Source organism: Rhinatrema bivittatum, chromosome 4, assembly GCF_901001135.1.
Source record: "Rhinatrema bivittatum chromosome 4, aRhiBiv1.1, whole genome shotgun sequence".
In the NCBI taxonomy this organism is placed as follows: Eukaryota; Metazoa; Chordata; class Amphibia; order Gymnophiona; family Rhinatrematidae; genus Rhinatrema; species Rhinatrema bivittatum.
In genome coordinates, this window is record NC_042618.1 from 271,440,640 (window position 1) to 271,461,180 (window position 20,541).

General features: G+C 43.9%; 1 protein-coding gene across 2 annotated transcripts in view; it reads left to right on the top strand.

Moving 5' to 3' along the window:
• The window catches only part of SHISAL1 (shisa like 1), a 529,020-nt gene that overhangs the window by 228,127 nt on the left and 280,352 nt on the right, over positions 1–20,541 (top strand). For both annotated transcript variants that reach the window (XM_029600117.1, XM_029600116.1), the window contains exon 3: positions 16,164–16,377. In XM_029600117.1, the coding sequence (XP_029455977.1) occupies positions 16,164–16,377 (214 nt within the window). The remainder of the gene's footprint in view (positions 1–16,163; positions 16,378–20,541) is intronic.

Here is a 20,541-nt window from a genome sequence, read left to right on the forward strand (position 1 = left end):
TTGTTCTCCCTGATGCTGATCTAATAAATCACCTCTTGCAGCGGTTTGAGTAATATAATATATTCTAGTTATTACAGGTAATGTTATATCTGTGTATTTCAAAACCTTTACAAGATAACTTTTAAATAATTCTCTAGAAGACAATAAATGGGTTCTAGGGAAATTTAGAATTCTTAAATTAACTCTCCTAATTTGATTTTCTAACTGTTCCAATTTATTTAATTGCATTTTTTCTGATTTAATCAAATTCAATTGAACTTTTTCAATCTCATCAGTTTTGAGTCCTAAATTATTTACTGAACCTTCTAACTTTTCTGTTCTTAACTGTAATATTTTACTATTATTCAAACCTTCTTGAACCAATTTTGCTAAATCATTAATTGACTTTTGCATTGAAAAAATCATACCACCAATTTCTTCCAACGTAAACTTAGTGGGAACTATCACAGGTATACCAGTTTCTGCCCCCCCTTGCCCTCCTTCCATCTCTTTCACCTTAGAAACCAATACAATACTAGATTCCTGCCTTTGATTGTTTAAAGCCTGAAACCCAAGGTTCTGATGTGGGTATTCTAATCCCACTACTCCCCCTTTGTCAGGAGATGGCAAAGAGACCAAATTCAGGTTGGGATCCTCGAATATAAATTCTCCTCCTACTTTTCCCATTGGTGGATCCGGTATTAGGGGAGAACCAGAGCTTAAGGATGTTTCATAATTCAAGCAGTTGAGTCCCTGCTCCTGGACTACAGCTCCAGCGACTTCTTCTCCTGGTGTCAACGTTATGGTTCTACCAAAAAGATCTTGAATTCTTGGTTGATTGCTACTCACAACCAGTGTAGATGTAACTGTTTTCCCCTTCCTCTTGGTATGTGGCATTACCAAGAGGAATAGAGAGCACTTTAGGTAAAGAAAATTGTACCTCTACAAAGATGAGATCCTTTGGAAACACAGTCTCAGTTCAGCCAGGTTCCGTTGGCTGCTGCCATCAAGAAATTAAGAATATTCCTCCAGCATATCCCGGCGATACTCCGGAGAAGCGCAGCTTTGGCGACGCGCCGACGGCATGCGTGCCGTACAGACGCCGGTCTTGTAGGCGTCTGGATGGGCTCCTCCCACTGATGTCAGAACCCTGAAGGCAGTCCACTGAACTGTTATCAGCTGTGCAGCTTACCAGCACTGTTGTGGCAATTATTCAAAGGCAGAAATAAACTCACACGGAGCTGTATCCCAGGTATGCTTGCAATAGAAAAAAAGACAGCAGCAAAGTATCTCAGTTCAGACGCCGGTCTTGTAGGCGTCTGGATGGGCTCCTCCCACTGATGTCAGAACCCGGAAGGCAGTCCACTGAACTGTTATCAGCTGTGCAGCTTACCAGCACTGTTGTGGCAATTATTCAAAGGCAGAAATAAACTCACACGGAGCTGTATCCCAGGTATGCTTGCAATAGAAAAAAAGACAGCAGCAAAGTATCTCAGTTCAGACGCCGGTCTTGTAGGCGTCTGGATGGGCTCCTCCCACTGACGTCAGAACCCGGAAGGCAGTCCACTGAACTGTTATCAGCTGTGCAGCTGTATCCCAGGTAGGCTTGCAATAGAAAAAAAGACAGCAGCAAAGTATCTCAATTCAGACGCTGGTCTTGTAGGTGGTCTGGATGGGCTCCTCCCACTGATGTCAGAACCCGGAAGGCTGCTGTCTTTTTTTCCTACAAGACCGAGGGCCTTGTGGAGGGATGCCACCGGCAGCGCCGTGCCCCTTCCTAGGCGTGCGCGCATGCATCAGTGAATTATTTAAAGGGCCCGCGGCAGGAACCTGGCCACAGATCCGGATGCTGACGTCAGATCCTTCAGCACATAAATACTCAGGCCATGCTCCTCAGTGTCGCCTTTGCAACAGGTCTTCTTGGTTTCCTGTTCCTGGTTTCCGAGTGCTCGTTGCTGCAGTACCTGTTTGTTCGTGTTCCTGGTTCTCCAAGTTCCTGGTTCCTGGTTCTTGTTTCGCTGTTTGTCTCGCCTTGTGTTTGATTGACTTCCTGGATTTGACCATTGCTTTACCTGACTTCACCTGCCTTCTCCAAGTCTGACCTCTGCTACGCCCGACCACGCCTGCCTTTTCCAAGCCTGACCTCTGCTACGCCTGACCATGCCTGTCTTCTCCAAGCCTGACCTCTGCTAAGCCCGACCACGCCTACCTTCTCTGTACCTTGACCATTGTTATGCCTGACCACGCCTGCCTTCTCTGTGCCTTGACCATTGCTACTTCTGACCATGCCTGCCTTCTTTGTGCCCTGACCATTGCTATGTCTGACCACGCTTGATTTCTCTGTGCCTTGAACTTTGCTATGTACGACTTCGCCTCAGACTCTCTTGAGTCCAGAGTTCCACGTTGCTTGCTACACCTTTCAAGTGCCACCCGCTTCTACTCAAGTTTGATGGTGATGCCTCTGTTCCAATCCTCTGGACACGGACTATTAAGGCTTCGGCCTTCCTTTGCTCAGGCACCTTCAGTATCCTCCTCCTGTTTCCTGGTGCTTGGGTTTCCATTCCGCATCCTGTTCAGGATAGGATCATTCCACCTGCTGGCTGCTGTCTCTAGGCTGAACTAGCTACTACTAATACCCTACCTCGAGGCCCACCTAAGTCCTGCCAGCCCTGGCATCTGAAGGCTCAACCCTAGGGGGAACGTGGACTGGTATAGGTGAAGCTCCAGAGGCCTCCAGCTTCAGCCCACTCCACTTGCTGATGGTGGTACCTGTAGGCCCTCGCCAACGGGTTGCATCAACCCCACCTCAGCCCAAGGATCCACCTCCTATGCAACAAAAAGTATGATAGGCAAAGGAAATAAATGCTGGGAGTGTTCCAGGGAAGTTAATTACTATACAGTACAGCTTGCATAATCTAGTAGGATGGGAGGGTTATGCCTGGGGACACCTCAGGGTAGGAGAAAGTATACTGGGGTGTTGGTCCTTTGGAGAGCCGGGTATGGGAAAAATATGCTTATATTGTATGGTGTGGTGTGGTGTACAGTATGGCTGGCATGTATATGTGTGAATGAGTGTGATAAAGGAAGCAAGCCAAAATTGCAGGATAGAAATAAACATGTTATCAAGCTGAAAAGTAGTCTGGAGCATTTGAGCAGAGCTTCTTGTCTTGGGGATCTAGGCTGGGAGGCATCTGGGAAACTGTTAAATTTAAATAATTCAATTTCCTCCACCATGGTGGGGGAACAAATGGTAGCACGAAGAGACATGATGGTAAGAGTTAACAAAATTACTCAAAATGCAGAGGGGATCCATTCTCCAATACAGCAAAATAGGCTGTTAAATATGTTCAAAAAGATGAAATCACAAATAGTGTTCCTACAAGGTATCCATCTTTCAGATGCAGAGTACATTAAGCAAAAAAAGACTGGGTGGGATAATGTTATTTTCCTTCTTTTTCTCCATGACAAAGAGGTGTTGCTGCTGTAATACATAAACAACTTCCCTTTCAATTAGAAAAACAGATTTAAGATAAGGAAGGCAAATACATTATTTTGCTAAATTTAAAATTGTCTCTTTGTAATATTTATGCGCCAAATGTATACGAGCACTCTTTTTTTCCAAAATTTAGTGCCGATCCTACTAGGGTTCCCAGAATATCTACACATCATGGGGAGCGATTTCAATGTAGTAGCCAATAAGGTTATGGACTGTAAACCCCCTAGAGATGGCAAAAAGAAGGAAAAATCTATGGGGGTAAATTTTGTATGTGCAGACCTGAGCATGATTGATATCTGGCATATCCTCCACCCTGGTGAGCTGGATTATTCATTTTACTCTTATCCTTACAATGCCTATTTTAGACTCTGTTTGCAGGTGTTTCCATGTTAATGTGTGACGGGATGATTTTGATGAATGATGATAAGTGGAGGTCCAGGGATTTAGGTGGGGCGTATATTAACATGACTTGAAGGTTTTTTGTTTTGAAAAGGCCTATCTCCAGGGGTAGAGGTTGATTAATGTGTTGTATGAATTTGAATTTCTTTGAGCAATAAAGAGTAGTCCGCCTCCTTTTCTTTTTGGTCTTGGTAATGAGAAGATATTATGTGCTGAATGGGGTAGTTGGTTGATTAATGCTGTATTGGATTTCTTGAGCCATGATTCTGTGATGCAGAGGATGTCGGGGCGGTTGTCCGTTAGTAGATCCTGTAGTATGGGGATTTTCTTGGTGACAGACTGTGCGTTAATTAGTATGAGTGATAGGAGGGATAGTGTTGCCATGTGAGTGTTTGTGTTTATGGGGATGTTTATGAGGCGTTTTGGTCATTTGTGTGTGTGTTGGTTGTAGTTGGGGTGGTGTTTGTGGTTAGTGGTGTGAGGGTGAGGGTGAGGGTGAGGGTGTGTGTAGACTTTTGCGTTAGGGGAGGGGTGGTTGAGCATTGGTATGTGTATGGAGTGGGTAGTCATGTGTGTAGGGGGTGACAGGTAACAAGTGCATTCTGGAGTTGTTGGGAGGTGTGGGTTGGTTGTGGGTGTTATTGTAGAGGGTGGGAATGGGGAAGTGGTTATGGGATGAGTGGGTGGCGCTAAGGAAGGTAGGGGGGTGGGGATGGAGGTTTCTAGTTGGGTGTAGGGGTGGGGCGTTGATTGGGGCAAAAAAAAGTGGGGCACAAAGGGGCACACTAAAGGGCAGGCCCCTTTGTCGCGCTCCTTAGGTGCACAATGCCTGGGTGATTTCAGCCCTTTAAGGGCCCGGTCGAATTTCCAGCGAGGAGGGCCCGGTCGCTTCACACTTCCGCCATGGAGGGTGGTGGGCCATTCCAGTCAGCCCCTTTTGATGGGGCTGACTGGAATGGCCGGAGGAAGTGTGGGTTGGCATGTCTGCAGGTCCATTGCCGAAACTCCCGATGGGTTGCGCCGTCCGTGTGGGCTGGGGAGCTGCCGAGCCGTCGAGAGCTGAAGAGGGTGGTCCGGCGAAGGTAGGAGGCCTTTAAAGGCTTTTCGGTCGCTCTGGTGACATCTGTCGGCCGTGCCAGGCCTCCGATTGGCCGGGGGGACGTGGCAAGAGATGGGCCTTGCAGTCGAGGGAGAGGCGGTAGTGAGGAGGGCCCTTACCTCGATGGGTTGCACCGTCTGTGCGGGCCGGGGACCTGCCAAGCCGTCAAGAGCTGAAGAGGGTGGTCCAGCGAAGGTAGGAGGCCTTTAAAGGCCTTTCGGTCGCTCTGGTGACATCTGTCGGCCGCTCCAGGCCTCCGATTGGCCGGGGGGAGGGGCGCAGCTAGAGACGGGCCTTGCAGTCGAGGGAGAAGTGATAGCGAGGAGGGCCCTTACCCCGATGGGTTGCACCGTCCGCGCAGGCCGGAGAGCTGCCGAGCCGTCGAGAGCTGTTTCATGATCCCAAGGATTTAGAGGAGTTTATACTTTCCTTTGAATCTGCTGCCTCCATGATTACCTGAATGAGGGGAACATTTCCACCTTTCATACAAATACACTTTTTGGCTAGTTTAATCTAGCTTATAATAACATTTCATTTGGCTCCTGCATTGGATTAAGTGGACTCTGTTTTTTCTTTGTAGTCTCGCGGCCCATGATGTGCTTTTTCTTTGTCTTAAGGGAAGACATGTATTATGGAACTGTGTTCATGGAAAGTGCTCCAGTTGTTTTGTTTTTAATTTAATATTGGATATTTCATCAGCAATGGATAGTAGTCTTTGGATTTTTTTCTTCTGCAGACTTTTCCGCTCATTGGATTGGAGCGAGGGAGTTGGGCTGCATTTTGGCCTGCCCTGAGGCTCTTTTTGTTTTCTATGAAGGTAGTAGGGGTGTGCATTCGTTTTCGCCATATTGGCGATCCGCAACGTATGTTGCACTATTAGTTGTATTCGTGGGGAGAGCGAAACGTATCGCAATTCCCCACTAATACAACGAATTTTCGCCGAATTGCTCGGCCGCCAATTTAAACAACCCCCCACCCTCCTGACCCCCCCAAGACTTACCAAAACTCCCTGGTGGTCCAGCGGGGGGTCCGGGAACCATACCCTGCAATCACACACCCTCGGTACCAGTATCAAAATGGCGCCGATAGCCTTTGACCTACTATGTCACAGGGGCTACCGGTGTCATTGGTCAGCCCCTGTCACATGGCCATCAGCGCCATCTTGTGCTCCTACCATGTGACAGGGGCTGACCAATGGCACCGGTAGCCCCTGTGAAATAGTAAGGGCAAGGCTATCGGCGCCATTTTGATTCCTGGCATCCGACGTCTCGAGTGCAGAAAATCGCTCCCGGACCCCCGCTGGACCCCCAGGGACTTTTGCCCAGCTTGGGGGGGGCCTCATGACCCCCACAAGACTTGCCAAAAGTCCAGCGGGGGTCCGGGAGCAACCTCCTGCACTCGGGCCGTATTGCCAGTATTCAAAATGGCATCGGCGCTACCTTTGCCCTCACTATGTCACAGGGGCCAACCATCAATTTAATGGCACCATCGGCCCTGTGACATAGTAAGGGCAAAGGTAGCGCCGGCGCCATTTTGAATACTGGCAATACGGCCCGAGTGCAGGAGGTCATTCCCGGACCCCTGCTGGACTTTTGGCAAGTCTTGTGGGGGTCATGAGGCCCCCCCAAGCTGGCCAAAAGTCCCTGGGGGTCCAGCGGGGGTCCAGGAGCGATTTCCTGCACTCGTGACGTCGGATGCCAGGAATCAAAATGGCGCCGATAGCCTTGCCCTTACTATGTCACAGGGGCTACCGGTGCCATTGGTCAGCCCCTGTCACATGGTAGGAGCACAAGATGGCGCCGATGGCCATGTGACAGGGGCTGACCAATGGCACCGGTAGCCCCTGTGACATAGTAGGTCAAAGGCTATCGGCGCCATTTTGATACTGGTAACGAGGGTGTGTGAGTGCAAGGTATGGTTCCCGGACCCCCCTCTGGACCACCAGGGAGTTTTGGTAAGTCTTGGGGGGGTCAGGGGGGTGGGGGGTTGGAGTAAATTTAAATTTAGCTGGGTAACGAATAGATTAAGACATATAACCGCATCGGGGCGCCATATGGACGTATGCAACGTATCTGCCCCATGACGAATACGTATCCCGAATGCAACTTATGGTGTCCCTCTGCACATCCCTAGAAGGTAGTACATATAATGTTATAGTACTGCCTTCCTACGCATTGCTCCTGTATCTCTTTTTAGTTACAATGGGAACTTCTCAATTTTATTTTTTGGTTTCCTTTGGTTTTTTTTCTCCCATGGACTTTGGGTCTCTTTTCTCCTTTCTTCATTTCTCTTATGTCTTCATTGAGGATGGGCATGGATATCGTGCTGCTGTTTCCCTTTTTTCTCTTCTTATGGTGTCCAATGTTACTTCTTTTAAAACAGTATCCTTAAACGTCAATGGCTTCTTGCACCCTATTAAGCGAAAAAAGATTCTCAAATATCTTCATACTTTACAAGCTCCTACAGGAGACTCATTTTACTGCGAATGAGTCCCTCAAGCTTCGACAGCATTGGGTGGGACAGGTATTTTTCAGTCCAGCGATTAAGAAAAAAAGGGGTACTGCCATTCTCATCCACAAGAATCTCACAGCAACAATTTCTCATCAGTTGGCTGATACTGATGGCAGATGGAGCCTCATACAACTCTCGATACATAATGAATCCTTCACCATTCTTAATTTATATGCACCAAATATGGATAATCCAAATTTCTTTCAGGATGTCTTTGCTAAACCTCTTCAATTGGATTCCTCTCAATGCATTCTTGGTGGAGACTTTAATCAGCCTTTGGATCTGGTATTGGATAGAAAATCAGATGCCAGATTAACCATCTCTAAGTCTACTCGAACCTTGCAGCATCTTGCCTCCACTTACGGTTTTTCGGATCCTTGGTGCTTGTTTAACCCTACTGGTAAGGACTATACTTTTTTTTCATCTCCACACTCTTCATATTTGTGAATTGATTTTTTTCTAACCACCAATTCCCTATTGTCTGGATCACTTCTGCAACAATCTGTCCTATTTTAATCTCAGATCATGCAACCATCTCTCTCACATGCAGCCTTACACATCCAATTGCTGCTCACAGACAATGGCGTTTCAATTTGACACTTCTTGAAGAACCTGAATTCTCTACTATGATTGAACAGAAGACATCAGAATACTTTCAATTTAATACTACTGGAGATGTCTCGGCTGCTTCCTTATGGGATGCATTCAAGGCTATGATCCACAGGGAGATTATAAGCTATTCCATTCGGTGTAATAAGCTCCAAAATGCAGCACTATGCTCTCTCCAACAACAGGTCGCTTCTCTTGAGCAAGAGCATATTAAGACTCCGTTCTCTGTGTCCTTAGCTGCATTGATCAAGGCTCGATACCAATATAATCAGCTTCTCAGCTCCCAAGTCCAGCTTCACACCTTTAACTCTAAAGCACAATATTATGCTGGCAACAATAAATGTGACAACACACATATATAGGGAACCCTGTAAATTCTTTTTCAACATTCACATTCACATATTACTGTACTACTATAACAGTTTGTTGTTATCACGATTCCTTACTTATAACAGCTGTTAATACAATACATACAAATCGTTTTTTATCATTTTATTAATTACATCCATTAATGTTTATAATAGCAATACAATCATATAAAGACATGTGCAACCTGATATACATCACTAACCAGACATATTAGCAGCAATATATTAACATCTAAAAACATATACCCCAATACAGTCACTCATCCACACACACTCCCCACCCATTAAAACCACCTCATCCTTTTCTTTTTTATTATATCAAATTGTCGAATTGAAGTTCTCTTCATCAACTGTTGTTAAACCCTGAAAAAACTCCTTCCATGGGAGCAGTTCACAACGTCCCAACAGGGATCCCCGTTTCGCCGCAGCTTCCTCAGGGGACAAATCACTCCCACCTCATCCAGAGACGGCGAGGCCTTCCAGCCTTCCACCCTCCGGGGTATTGCACCTTCACAAGAATTAATAACAAATGTTACCTTCAATTCCAGCACAATACCATACTCAACACACCTAACCTCATTCCCTACCCACTAATATATGTCTCCTAAAACTCACTTCTTCCACGAGTTCAATCACCAACACAGTTGCACACCCTTCGGACGAAATCACCACCTATCATATAAGAGAAACAGTATAATACCAACTCTCAACTCAAATATCCTACCTGAACATTGCTGAAAATTTACACCACCCACCTTAAATGCGTCTTCAACATTTACAAATTCACCCATCTCACAAACCGACAGCTCTTCCTCAAAGCGCAGTGAACCGCATGGAATGACACGCCACCTATAAACCCCTTTCACTCAACCACACCCAATGAACCATTCAACCAAACACATACACAATCCACCAATAGTATCACGCGATACTCACTAGTGCATATGACATCACAACCAACCAATAAACTCACACGCTACATACACACACAATGACACAGCCAATCACCGTAGACCTTATAAGTAACAGCCTACAGCCCAAAGTATAAACATTCACATTCACATCACAAAATGAACGTACACATTCAAAAACATATCCCAAATCTGAACATATCAAAGTATATCCACGCAAATTCAAACATACACAACTACTCACAAAAATAAAAATTCTTACCACACACCACCACTCATACAAACAACAACCTATTACACATTCATATCCAGAATACCAAAACATATCAGCACGATGTATATAGTCAGACTCTGCCACAGTATATACTCAAACTATACACATTCACACTCGCATCCAAAAACATACCAAAATATATCCTCACACAATCACCCATTAACACCATACACATCATATAAGTCTCACCACATACCCACACTCAACCACCCATACATCACTCCACATACACACTCTAAGATACATATAACTACATACACTTCTCATACCCAAATCCATCATTCAAAAACAATGATTATAAGGTCATTTATAGAAAGCCTCCCAATCTATTGCCATGTTCAAACCATGCGGTTGCACCGTACGCCACCAAAATATGAACTTCTGTTCCAGTTTCCATAACATACTAGTCATGTCGCCCTGAACATTAGACTTAATCTGCGTAATCACAAAAAAAAGCTAATTGATCCACATGATGTTTCATAAGGGTCCAGTGGGTCACCAATGGCGCCCCATCTTTTTTAAGCCTCAGATTGCTTTTGTGCTCAATGATACGCGATCTAATTTGGTGTTTCTTATGGCCAATATATAACAATTGGCATGGGCATAATATCCCATATATAACCCTCCTAGCAGCACAAGTGTATTCCTTGTTAAATATATATGGGTCCCGATGCTTATCATATTGGTAACTATCTAATCGTAACCTATTCGGACACACTGAACACCCAGAACAGCCTTCATCTGTATCCTTTATCATCAGTTGTCTATCCGCCTTATTGGTGACACAAGCCCTTAAATTCTGGCCCTTTGAAAAAGCAAACACTGGGCATTCCTGACAACACGGAATAGAGCTCAACAAATTCCAGTGTTTATTGATAATCTTCCGTATAGAGTCACTTTTTGTAGAATAAGGTAACACACAAACAATCCTATCCACAGACTCTTTCTCAGCCTTAAATAATAAATTGTCTCTATGTGCATATAGACCGCGCTTAAATGCGCATCTAACTACTTTTTTAGGGTACCCCTGTGCCAAGAATTTTTTTGACAACACTTCAGCCTTGGTTCTATATTCACTTTCAGATGAACAAATCCTCCGGTATCTGAGAAACTGGCCAATAGGCACACTCTCCCTGAGTCTCCTCGGATGGAAACTTCCAAAGTGTAAAATGGAATTCCTATCCGTTTCTTTTACAAACACTGAGGTTTCAATCTTACAATTAGTACAACGTACTTTAACATCAAGAAAGCTGATCTCAGTTTCACTATGATGAAAACTAAATTGAAGATTAGCATCCGTAGAATTCAACCACAGTTCAAATTCCATCAAGGACGCTACATCTCCTACCTAAATCCAAAAGAGATCGTCAATAAATCTCTTATAGCATCTATTATGAGAGAAAAAATGACTAGAGTAAATACACCTTTCCTCGAATCGAGACATATAAGGCATGCAATCGACGGGGCAACTGGAGAGCCCATGGGGATCCCAGTGACCTGTTTGTAAAAAGTACCTTGAAATGTGAAATAAAATTCACATAAGATAATTTCTGCCAACTGCACCAAATAGGCCATTCTTACAGAGGAAAGCTCCTTATTCTCCACCTTCTCATTCAATACCTGAATCATCACATTAACAGCCTCACTCTGTGGTATATTCATGTAAAGAGCAGTTACTGCTGTGACAAACAATTGTTCAGATCCCACGTCACCTACATCATTCAAACATCCCAAAAATTGGGTCGAATCCCTTATATAGGATTTGATCTTCATAACCCTATCCTGTAGGAAACTATCCAATATTTTAGCTATAGGCTCAAAAATGGATCCTATGCCTGACACAATGGGGCGACCAGGTGGTACAGTTAAAGACTTGTGAATTTTTGGAAGGAAATATATATACGGTGCCTCGGACAATCCGGCAGCATATATATATATATATATATTCCTTTTTAGAGATTGCTTTATGACGTATAGCAGCCTCCAAAATCTTTTTTACCCGAGTACTCAGACTACTTATTGGATCCATAGAACATATACTATAATACTTGGTGTCTGTTAATTGTCTCATTGCCTCCCTATCATAATCCCACTTATTCTGTACCACCACAGCTCCACCCTTGTCGGCAGCACTAACCACCAATGTATCATCCAATTTCAAAGCCCGAATAGCATCAACCTCACTCTGAGATATATTAAATTCCAAACGCTCCTGTGCTAATTCCAATTTCTCCACATCCTGAAAAACCATGGTCTCAAATGCCATAATCAGAGGATTAATGGGATCCTTGGGTATCCACCCAGACTTTTTCACAAACTTACACCGTTCAAGCTGTTGACCCTGAAAAAAGTCTTTAAGTCTAATTCTCCTAAAGAACTTTTTAAGTTCCACTCTAGTGAAAAATGGATCATACCTATATGTAGGAATGAAAGATAGACCCTTATTAAGTACTGTAACCATTGCATTAGATAACTCCTTCGATGACAAGTTAAACACAATATTCTAATCAATTTTCTCATCATAGTTCACCTCCTGAAATTGTACGGATCCCGATTTATAAAAGATCTCTTGCTTCTGTTGTTGTATGAACCCCTGCTGTAACGGCCTCTCCCCCCTAAAAAAAGGCACCCTCTCATCACTTTCATGAATATTCTCTAGTGCCTCTTCAGAGGCTTGATTTTGTGCAAACTCCACCATACGACCCTCATCACTACGTCTATATGTATCCTTTTCTTCATCAGAAGACTCATCCAAGGAAGAGAAATCATTTCTACCTCTGTTTCTACCTCGCCGGTTTGCCTGCATTCATACATATACATATCCCGTGGTGTAATCCCTTTCGTCACGATGATATTTCTGAACCTTTAGCTTTTTTATTTCTAACCGAAATGAGTCAAGTTGCTTCTGTGTTTCCTCAATTTGGTTATCAAAAATTTCCTTAGAAAGCATCCTCTGAACACCTCGGCCTCACTATCATTTTTCTCTTTCAGAGAGAGAATCTGGGTTTTGATCCTGGAGATAATAAGAACCATCAGGTCATGTGAACAGTTATTCAAAATGGCGTTCCACTTGGCCACAAATTCATCATTATTACTAAATAATGAAGGTTCCTTATTCATACGGAGTCCTCTGGGAATACGCTTTGCAAAGCAGTATTCACCTAGAGTAGCTGCATGTAGCTCCATGCGAATACGTTTTTTCTTATTTTTAATCAATTCATTCCAGTCACCATTTTCAGACTTCTCCACTTCCTCCAGTAATCTAAACCCAGATAAGAATTCAAAATTAGAAAAACTCGGATCAAGAACGAAGGGGCGAGAACAAAGGGCAGGCCCCTTCTTCGTCGCGCAGCACCAGCGGGTCGCCCCTTGATGAGGTGTAATTGGGGGCATGGCCTGAGCCTCTCCTTCATACTACAGCCGCGGGAAAGTGCAAGTGGTACAAAAAGCCAAATAGTCCAGCAGTAATCCGGCTCTCCGATGGTGGAGGAGAGATTAACGGAGACAAGGGCGGTTCAGCCCCTCCGTAGACGCGGATTTGTAGCGGGACACCTCTTGATGAGGTGTAATTGGGGGCGTGGCCTGAGGCTCTCCATCACGCTACAGCCGCGGGAAAGTGCAAGTGGTGCAAAAAGCCAACTAGTCCAGCAGTAATCCGGCTCTCCGATGGTGGAGGAGAGATTAACGGAGACAAGGGCGGTTCAGCCCCTCCATAGACGCGGATTTGTAGCGGGTCGCCCCTTCATGAGGTGTAATTGGGGGGTGTGGCCTGAGCCTCTCTTCACGCTACAGCCACGGGAAAGTGCAAGTGGTGCAAAAAGCCAAATTGTCCAGCAGTAATCCGGCTCTCCGATGGTAGAGGAGAGATTAACGGAGACAAGGGCGGTTCAGCCCCTCCGTAGACGCCGTGGATTTGTAGCGGGTCGCCCCTTGATGAGGTGTAATTGGGGGCATGGCCTGAGCCTCTCCTTCATGCTACAGCCACGGGAAAGTGCAAGTGCAAGTAGTGCAAAAAGCCAAATAGTCCAGCATTACTGATAGTCAGGATTACTGATGGACCCCAGGATGCTGGGCTTGATGGACCCTTGGTCTGACCCAGCATGGCAATTTCTTATGTTGTGAGTAATCCGGCTCTCCGATGGTGGAGGAGAGATTAACGGAGACAAGGGCGGTTCAGCCCCTCCGTAGATGCCGCGGATTTGTAGTGGGTTGCCCCTTGATGAGGTGTAATTGGGGGCATAGCCTGAGCCTCTCCTTCACGCTACAGCTGTGGGAAAGCCTTAACTCAGCCAGTCTGTCAAGAAGTATTGATTGATTTATTGTATCAAAGATTGCAGAGAGATTGAGCAAAATTAGTAGTAGCTTTGCCCACTGTCAAAGCCTCTCAATACTGTGTTAGTGCTAGTAATAGAGTTTCCGTGTTAAAGTATTTCCTGAATATGAACTGGGAAGGGTAGAGGATATTATTCTCTTCAAGTTGCTCTGTAAGTTGTTTCTGCACCATCTTTTCAATTAATTTAGATAAGAATGGAAGGTTTGACATGGGTCGATAGTTACTCAGTACTGTTGGATCAAGATTTTGTTTTTTTAAAATTGGTCTGATTATGGCGCATTTTAATATTTATGGGAAGTGCCCTTTGTGTAGAGAAAGATTGATTATGGATGCTACTAAAGGAGCAATAATATTTGCTATCATTTTTAGTGACAATGTTGAAACTGCATCTAGATGATGACTTGCAGGATTCAGTGTCTTTATAAGTTTTTCTGTTTCGTCCCTTGATATGCTTTCAAAATTTGACCTTTTATTGACCTCTTTTTTATGCATATTTATTTCCTGCCTTGATGTTGTCTATTAGGTTTGTTCATTCTGTATCTGTTGCAGGAATTGCCATGTAAAAAGTAAACAAATGGTAACACAAGAACATTAGGTTTGATAGCTTCATTCTCACACTGAGCAGATTCTTACAAACTATCAGCACATTTGTTTGCCTCCTCTACTTGTTCAAAATTTCTTGTGGCACCTGCATGTCACACTCTCAATTGTGATGGAAACTGCAACATAATTTTCACTTGCTTTTGTGCTAGAACTTGTAAGAGAGAATTTTTTCCGTTTCATTGAGACCTTATATGAGTAATTTTGTTTATGTTCCTGATATTTTACATAAGAACATAAGAAATTGCCATGCTGGGTCAGACCAAGGGTCCATCAAGCCCAGCATCCTGTTTCCAACAGAGGCCAAAACCAAGCCACAAGAACCTGGCAATTACCCAAAAACTAAGAAGATCCCATGCTACTGATGCAATTAATAATTTATTTCCTGTTGTTTTTGGTCTGCTTGTATAATGATTTGCTTGTGAGCAAAATTAAGTATTTTAGCAATGGCCACACCTGGTCTTGGAACTCCGTCTCACTTTACTTCCAACCTATGTGCCCTCTCTACAACAGTACAATTCTGCAGATCTTTCAATTTCAATACCTCCAGAAGCCATTTCTCTAAAAATAATTAGGCAGATTTTTTTCCTCAGTACTCTCCGGCAGCCCCACAAGCTTTATGTTATTTCTCTGAGCTCAATTTTAGAGCCCATCAATTTTTTTCCTCTTGTGCTTCTATGGATTTTTCAAGTTTATCTACCTTTCCCATCAGCACGATGGAATCGTCATCTATGATCAAAATCCGTCCCTCTACTGTATCTAATCTCAGACCCAGTTCAGCCAGAGAATCTTTTAAATCCGTTATTTGATTTGAGATTGAATCCGACTTATCTTGTAAAGCCGAAACCACTGCCGCTATCAGCTCCACTCCCACCGCTCCATTTAATGGTGGCCCTTCCTCTGCCTCCAGAACGGCAGACATCTTGTCTTCTGTTGCTCTTACTTTTACTTTTTCCCTTTTCCTGGTTCAAATGGGTTTGCTTCCAGGAGATTTCTGCATGTATGTATCTATCGACATATGTTGAGTTGGAAGCTATTTTACTAGAAAGTTTTGATGCAATTAGCTCTCAATTACCACCAATTTCGAGGAGATGGAATATGGAGCCCAGAAGTTAGCATCCTTCTAGGTTCACCGCATCACATGACCTCCTAAATATGACTTTTTAGGGATATTTTTTACCTCTGATTGTGTCTGATTTTTTTTTCCTGTAATTTTATAGATTATCACTTGTTTCTTAAAATGGCTGAACTGCATAATCTATTTTTGAATTTGAAGTTTGTATTACTCCAATGTTTGATGTTTTAATGTGATTGCTGATCCTCTGATTGTTGATTTTATTGTGGTAGATATTTTAGTGTGTTTTGTTCTTACTGTGATTGTCATTTTATCATTATTAATGATTTTATCATTGCCTGCTTTATGATTTTGTAATTTTGTTTTTATTGATTTTACATTTCCTTAATTGTTATATCCAAAGGTGGTTTATAAGTTGATATAAAGAAATAAATAAAAACACATTCATTTTGCAGGCATTCTTGATTTGTTCATCTAGACAAGTATTTTTTTTCTTTTTTCTTCTGCAGCATTCTCTGCACATTTTCGGGTCTGTGAGCCATATAAAGACCATAAAGACCGCTACCACTTTGGTTTTCACTGCCCACGTCTTTCTGACAATAAATCTTATATCTTTTGTTGTTACCATAACAACACAGTCTTTAAATACTGTTGTAATGAGACGGAATTCCAGAATGTTATGCAGATGAACCTCACCATGATCGTCGATGGGTACATGCACAAGTAAGTGTGTTACATCATACTCTCTACAGGCATTTTTGCAATTACATTTATCTATTAAAAAGTCTCAAATGTCACTATTACAGGAGAAGCAGTACCATGATAATAATTCTAGTGTACTAAAACATTACCATGAGGATCTTTTTCATAGTATTTCTAAAATCTGCTTCATTTCTATCTCATACCATATTAAAACCTATTAAATTGAATCCTTATCATTGGATTTACTTCATTTTTTATTAAATGCTGTTCTACAAAATTAGTCTCACGAAAAATGAAGAAAGGTCAGAGCTTTCATCCATTCTGTGTAAATATATACTATCAGTTCAATGCAATATACCGTATGTGCGTGAAAAACAGGCACTCATGATTGAGAGCATACTTTTCTAATGCGCACCCATCCTCCTTTCCTGGGCAAGCATCCATTTTCCTAACCTGTGCACAGCCACAAGTTAGGAAAAGGGATGCTTGTTAATTGAGTGTCCATTTTCCTAACCTGACCACTGGCAAGACACTTTAAAACATTTTTTTTTATGTTACTCGTTTTTTCAGTTCCTCCGACTTAATATCACAATATTAATTCTGAGGAATTATAGAAAAGCAGTATTTTCTGCTTTACTGTTAACTTTTGGGGCTCCTCAAGACAACTCTAGCTCCGGGGTTGGCATTGATTTTTGAGAGTAAAAATGTGCACGTCAGGAGCATATTTATTTAATAACCTCATCAACATGGCATTTACATGTGATGAGTGCTATTAGCTATATGCTAATTTGTATGTTTGTTTTGGCCTCGCTAATCCCCTTATTGTCTGAGCGCATGGTATTGTATCAGCCTGTATTTATTTTGAAATGAAATGGCAAGTGATGTACTGCAACAGTACTTTCAAAACTAAAATTAGGGTCATCCTAGTGGCTCAGTGGTAATGCTGTGAGTACCTGGGTTTGATTCCTGGAGCTGGCCTTTTGGACCAGTTAGGGTTGAGGATGTTCACAGCCACTGGGGGGGGGGGGGGATGTTCATTGTGCAATGGTGATACCTAGTAGGGGTGTGAATCGTATGATCGATTGTCTTAACGATCGATTTTGGCTAGGGGGGAGGGAAATCTGATCGTCGTGTTTTGGGTTTTTTTTTTTTTTTTTAAATCGTTAAAAATCGTAAATCGGGGGAGGGCGGGAAAACCGGCACACCAAAACAACCCTAAAACCCACCCGAACCTTCAAAACAAATCCCCCACCCTCCTGAACCCCCCCAAAATGTTTTAAATTACCTGGGGTCCAGTGGGGGGGTCCCGGCGCGATCTCCCGCTCTCTGGCCACGGCTGCGTTAAGAGAAATGGCACCGGTGGCCCTTTGCCCTTATCATGTGACAGGGCAAAGGTAGCGCCGGCGCCATTTTGGTTCCTGGCTCCCAACGTCACGCGTGCAGGAGATCGCTCCCGGACCCCCAGGGACTTTTGGCCAGCTTGCGGGGGGCCTCCTGACCCCCACAAGACTTGCCAAAAGTCCAGCGGGGGTCCGGGAGCGACCTCCTACACGCGGGCCGTACTGCCAATATTCAAAATGGCGCTGGTGCTACCTTTACCCTCACTATGTCATATGGGCGACCGTATGACATAGTGAGGGACCGTATGACGTGAGCCGTATTGGCAATACGGCCCACGTGCAGGAGGTTGCTCCCAGACCCCCGCTGGACTTTTGGCAAGTCTTGTGGGGGTCAGGAGGCCCCCCCAAGCTGGCCAAAAGTCCCTGAGGGTCCAGCGGGGGTCCGGGAGCGATCTCCTGCACGCGTGACGTCGGGAGCCAGGAACCAAAATGGCGCCGGCGCTACCTTTGCCCTGTCACATTATAAGGGCAAAGGGCCACTGGCGCCATTTCTCTTAATGCAGCCATGGTCAGAGAGCAGGAGATCGCGCCGGGACCCCCCCACTGGACCCCAGGTAATTTAAAACATTTTGGGGGGGGTTCGGGAGGGTGGGGGATTTGTTTTAAAGGGTCGGGGTGGGTTTTAGGGTTGTTTTGGTGTGCCGGTTTTCCCGCCCTCCCCCAAATAATTCCCGTGCCCTATTTAACGATACAATACAAATGCCCCTGACGATAAATCGGGGACATTTGTATTGTATCGTGCACTCTAACGATATTGGACGATTTAAAAATTATCTGACGATAATTTTAATCGTTCAAAAACGATTCACATCCCTAATACCTAGTAGCTGGATTCAAAGCCCATGATTGGAGGATTCCAGAAGGAGTGCGTAGCCCTTGACCAAAGGCTTCTGGGAAGGGAATTAAAATAGGTGAAGAAATCACTAGGTGGTTGCAAATGAAAGGTAATGGTGCCAGATCTCAGCCACAGTTCTGAACTAGAAGCCCAAAATAGCAGGAGGAAAATTTAAATAAATTTTGCACATTTAAATGTTGATTTTAAAAGGAGCGCGCGGTTTCCAGAGTGCACACATGGATGCACCGATTTTATAACATGCAAGCGTCACCACATGCATTTATAAAATATGATATCCACATGCACATGCGCGCCGGATTTTAATATCCATGTACGCATGTGCGGGCGGACTGTGACTCATGCGCACGGGGGGGGGGGGGGGGATTTTTTAAAATACGTGCAGTGACGTGAGTAGGCCTTCCCTATTTCCCTCCCAGTCCACTCCAATTAAGGAGCGGACTGGAACTTCCCTAACCCTAACCCTACCCTTCCTACCTTTTCCCATCTCCTCCCCAACCCCTAACCTAACCCTACCTAGCCCCTAATTTTTTATATTAATACTTACTGCTCCTTGGAAGCAGAATTAAACTCAGCATGCCGGCAGTCAGCCAGTGTGCACTTTCCTGGGATAGTGGCTAATGGCACTGTCTTGGCCTGCCCCTTTTGCATGGCTAGGCACATGTGGCCAAGCCTGTTCTAAAATGTGCACAGTGAACATAAGAACATAAGAACATAAGAAAATGCCATACTGGGTCAGACCAAGGGTCCATCAAGCCCAGCATCCTGTTTCCAACAGTGGCCAATCCAGGCCATAAGAACCTGGCAAGTACCCAAAAACTAAGTCTATTCCATGTAACCATTGCTAATGGCAGTGGCTATTCTCTAAGTGAACTTAATAGCAGGTAATGGACTTCTCCTCCAAGAACTTATCCAATCCTTTTTTAAACACAGCTATACTAACTGCACGAACCACATTCTCTGGCAACAAATTCCAGAGTTTAATTGTGCGTTGAGTAAAAAAGAACTTTCTCCGATTAGTTTTAAATGTGCCCCATGCTAACTTCATGGAGTGTCCCCTAGTCTTTCTACTATCCGAAAGAGTAAATAACCGATTCACATCTACCCGTTCTAGACCTCTCATGATTTTAAACACCTCTATCATATCCCCCCTCAGTCGTCTCTTCTCCAAGCTGAAAAGTCCTAACCTCTTTAGTCTTTCCTCATAGGGGAGTTGTTCCATTCCCCTTATCATTTTGGTAGCCCTTCTCTGTACCTTCTCCATCGCAATTATATCTTTTTTGAGATGCAGCGACCAGAATTGTACACAGTATTCAAGGTGCGGTCTCACCATGGAGCGATACAGAGGCATTATGACATTTTCCGTTTTATTCATCATTCCTTTTCTAATAATTCCCAACATTCTGTTTGCTTTTTTGACTGCCGCAGCACACTGAACCTACGATTTCAATGTGTTATCCACTATGACACCTAGATCTCTTTCTTGGGTTGTAGCACCTAATATGGAACCCAACATCGTGTAATTATAGCATGGGTTATTTTTCCCTATATGCATCACCTTGCACTTATCCACATTAAATTTCATCTGCCATTTGGATGCCCAATTTTCCAGTCTCACAAGGCCTTCCTGCAATTTATCACAATCTGCTTGTGATTTAACTACTGTGAACAATTTTGTGTCATCTGCAAATTTGATTATCTCACTCTTCGTATTTCTTTCCAGATCATTTATAAATATATTGAACAGTAAGGGTCCCAATACAGATCCCTGAGGCACTCCACTGTCCACTCCCTTCCACTGAGAAAATTGCCCATTTAATCCTACTCTCTGTTTCCTGTCTTTTAGCCAGTTTGCAATCCATGAAAGGACATCGCCACCTATCCCATGACTTTTTACTTTTCCTAGAAGCCTCTCATGAGGAACTTTGTCAA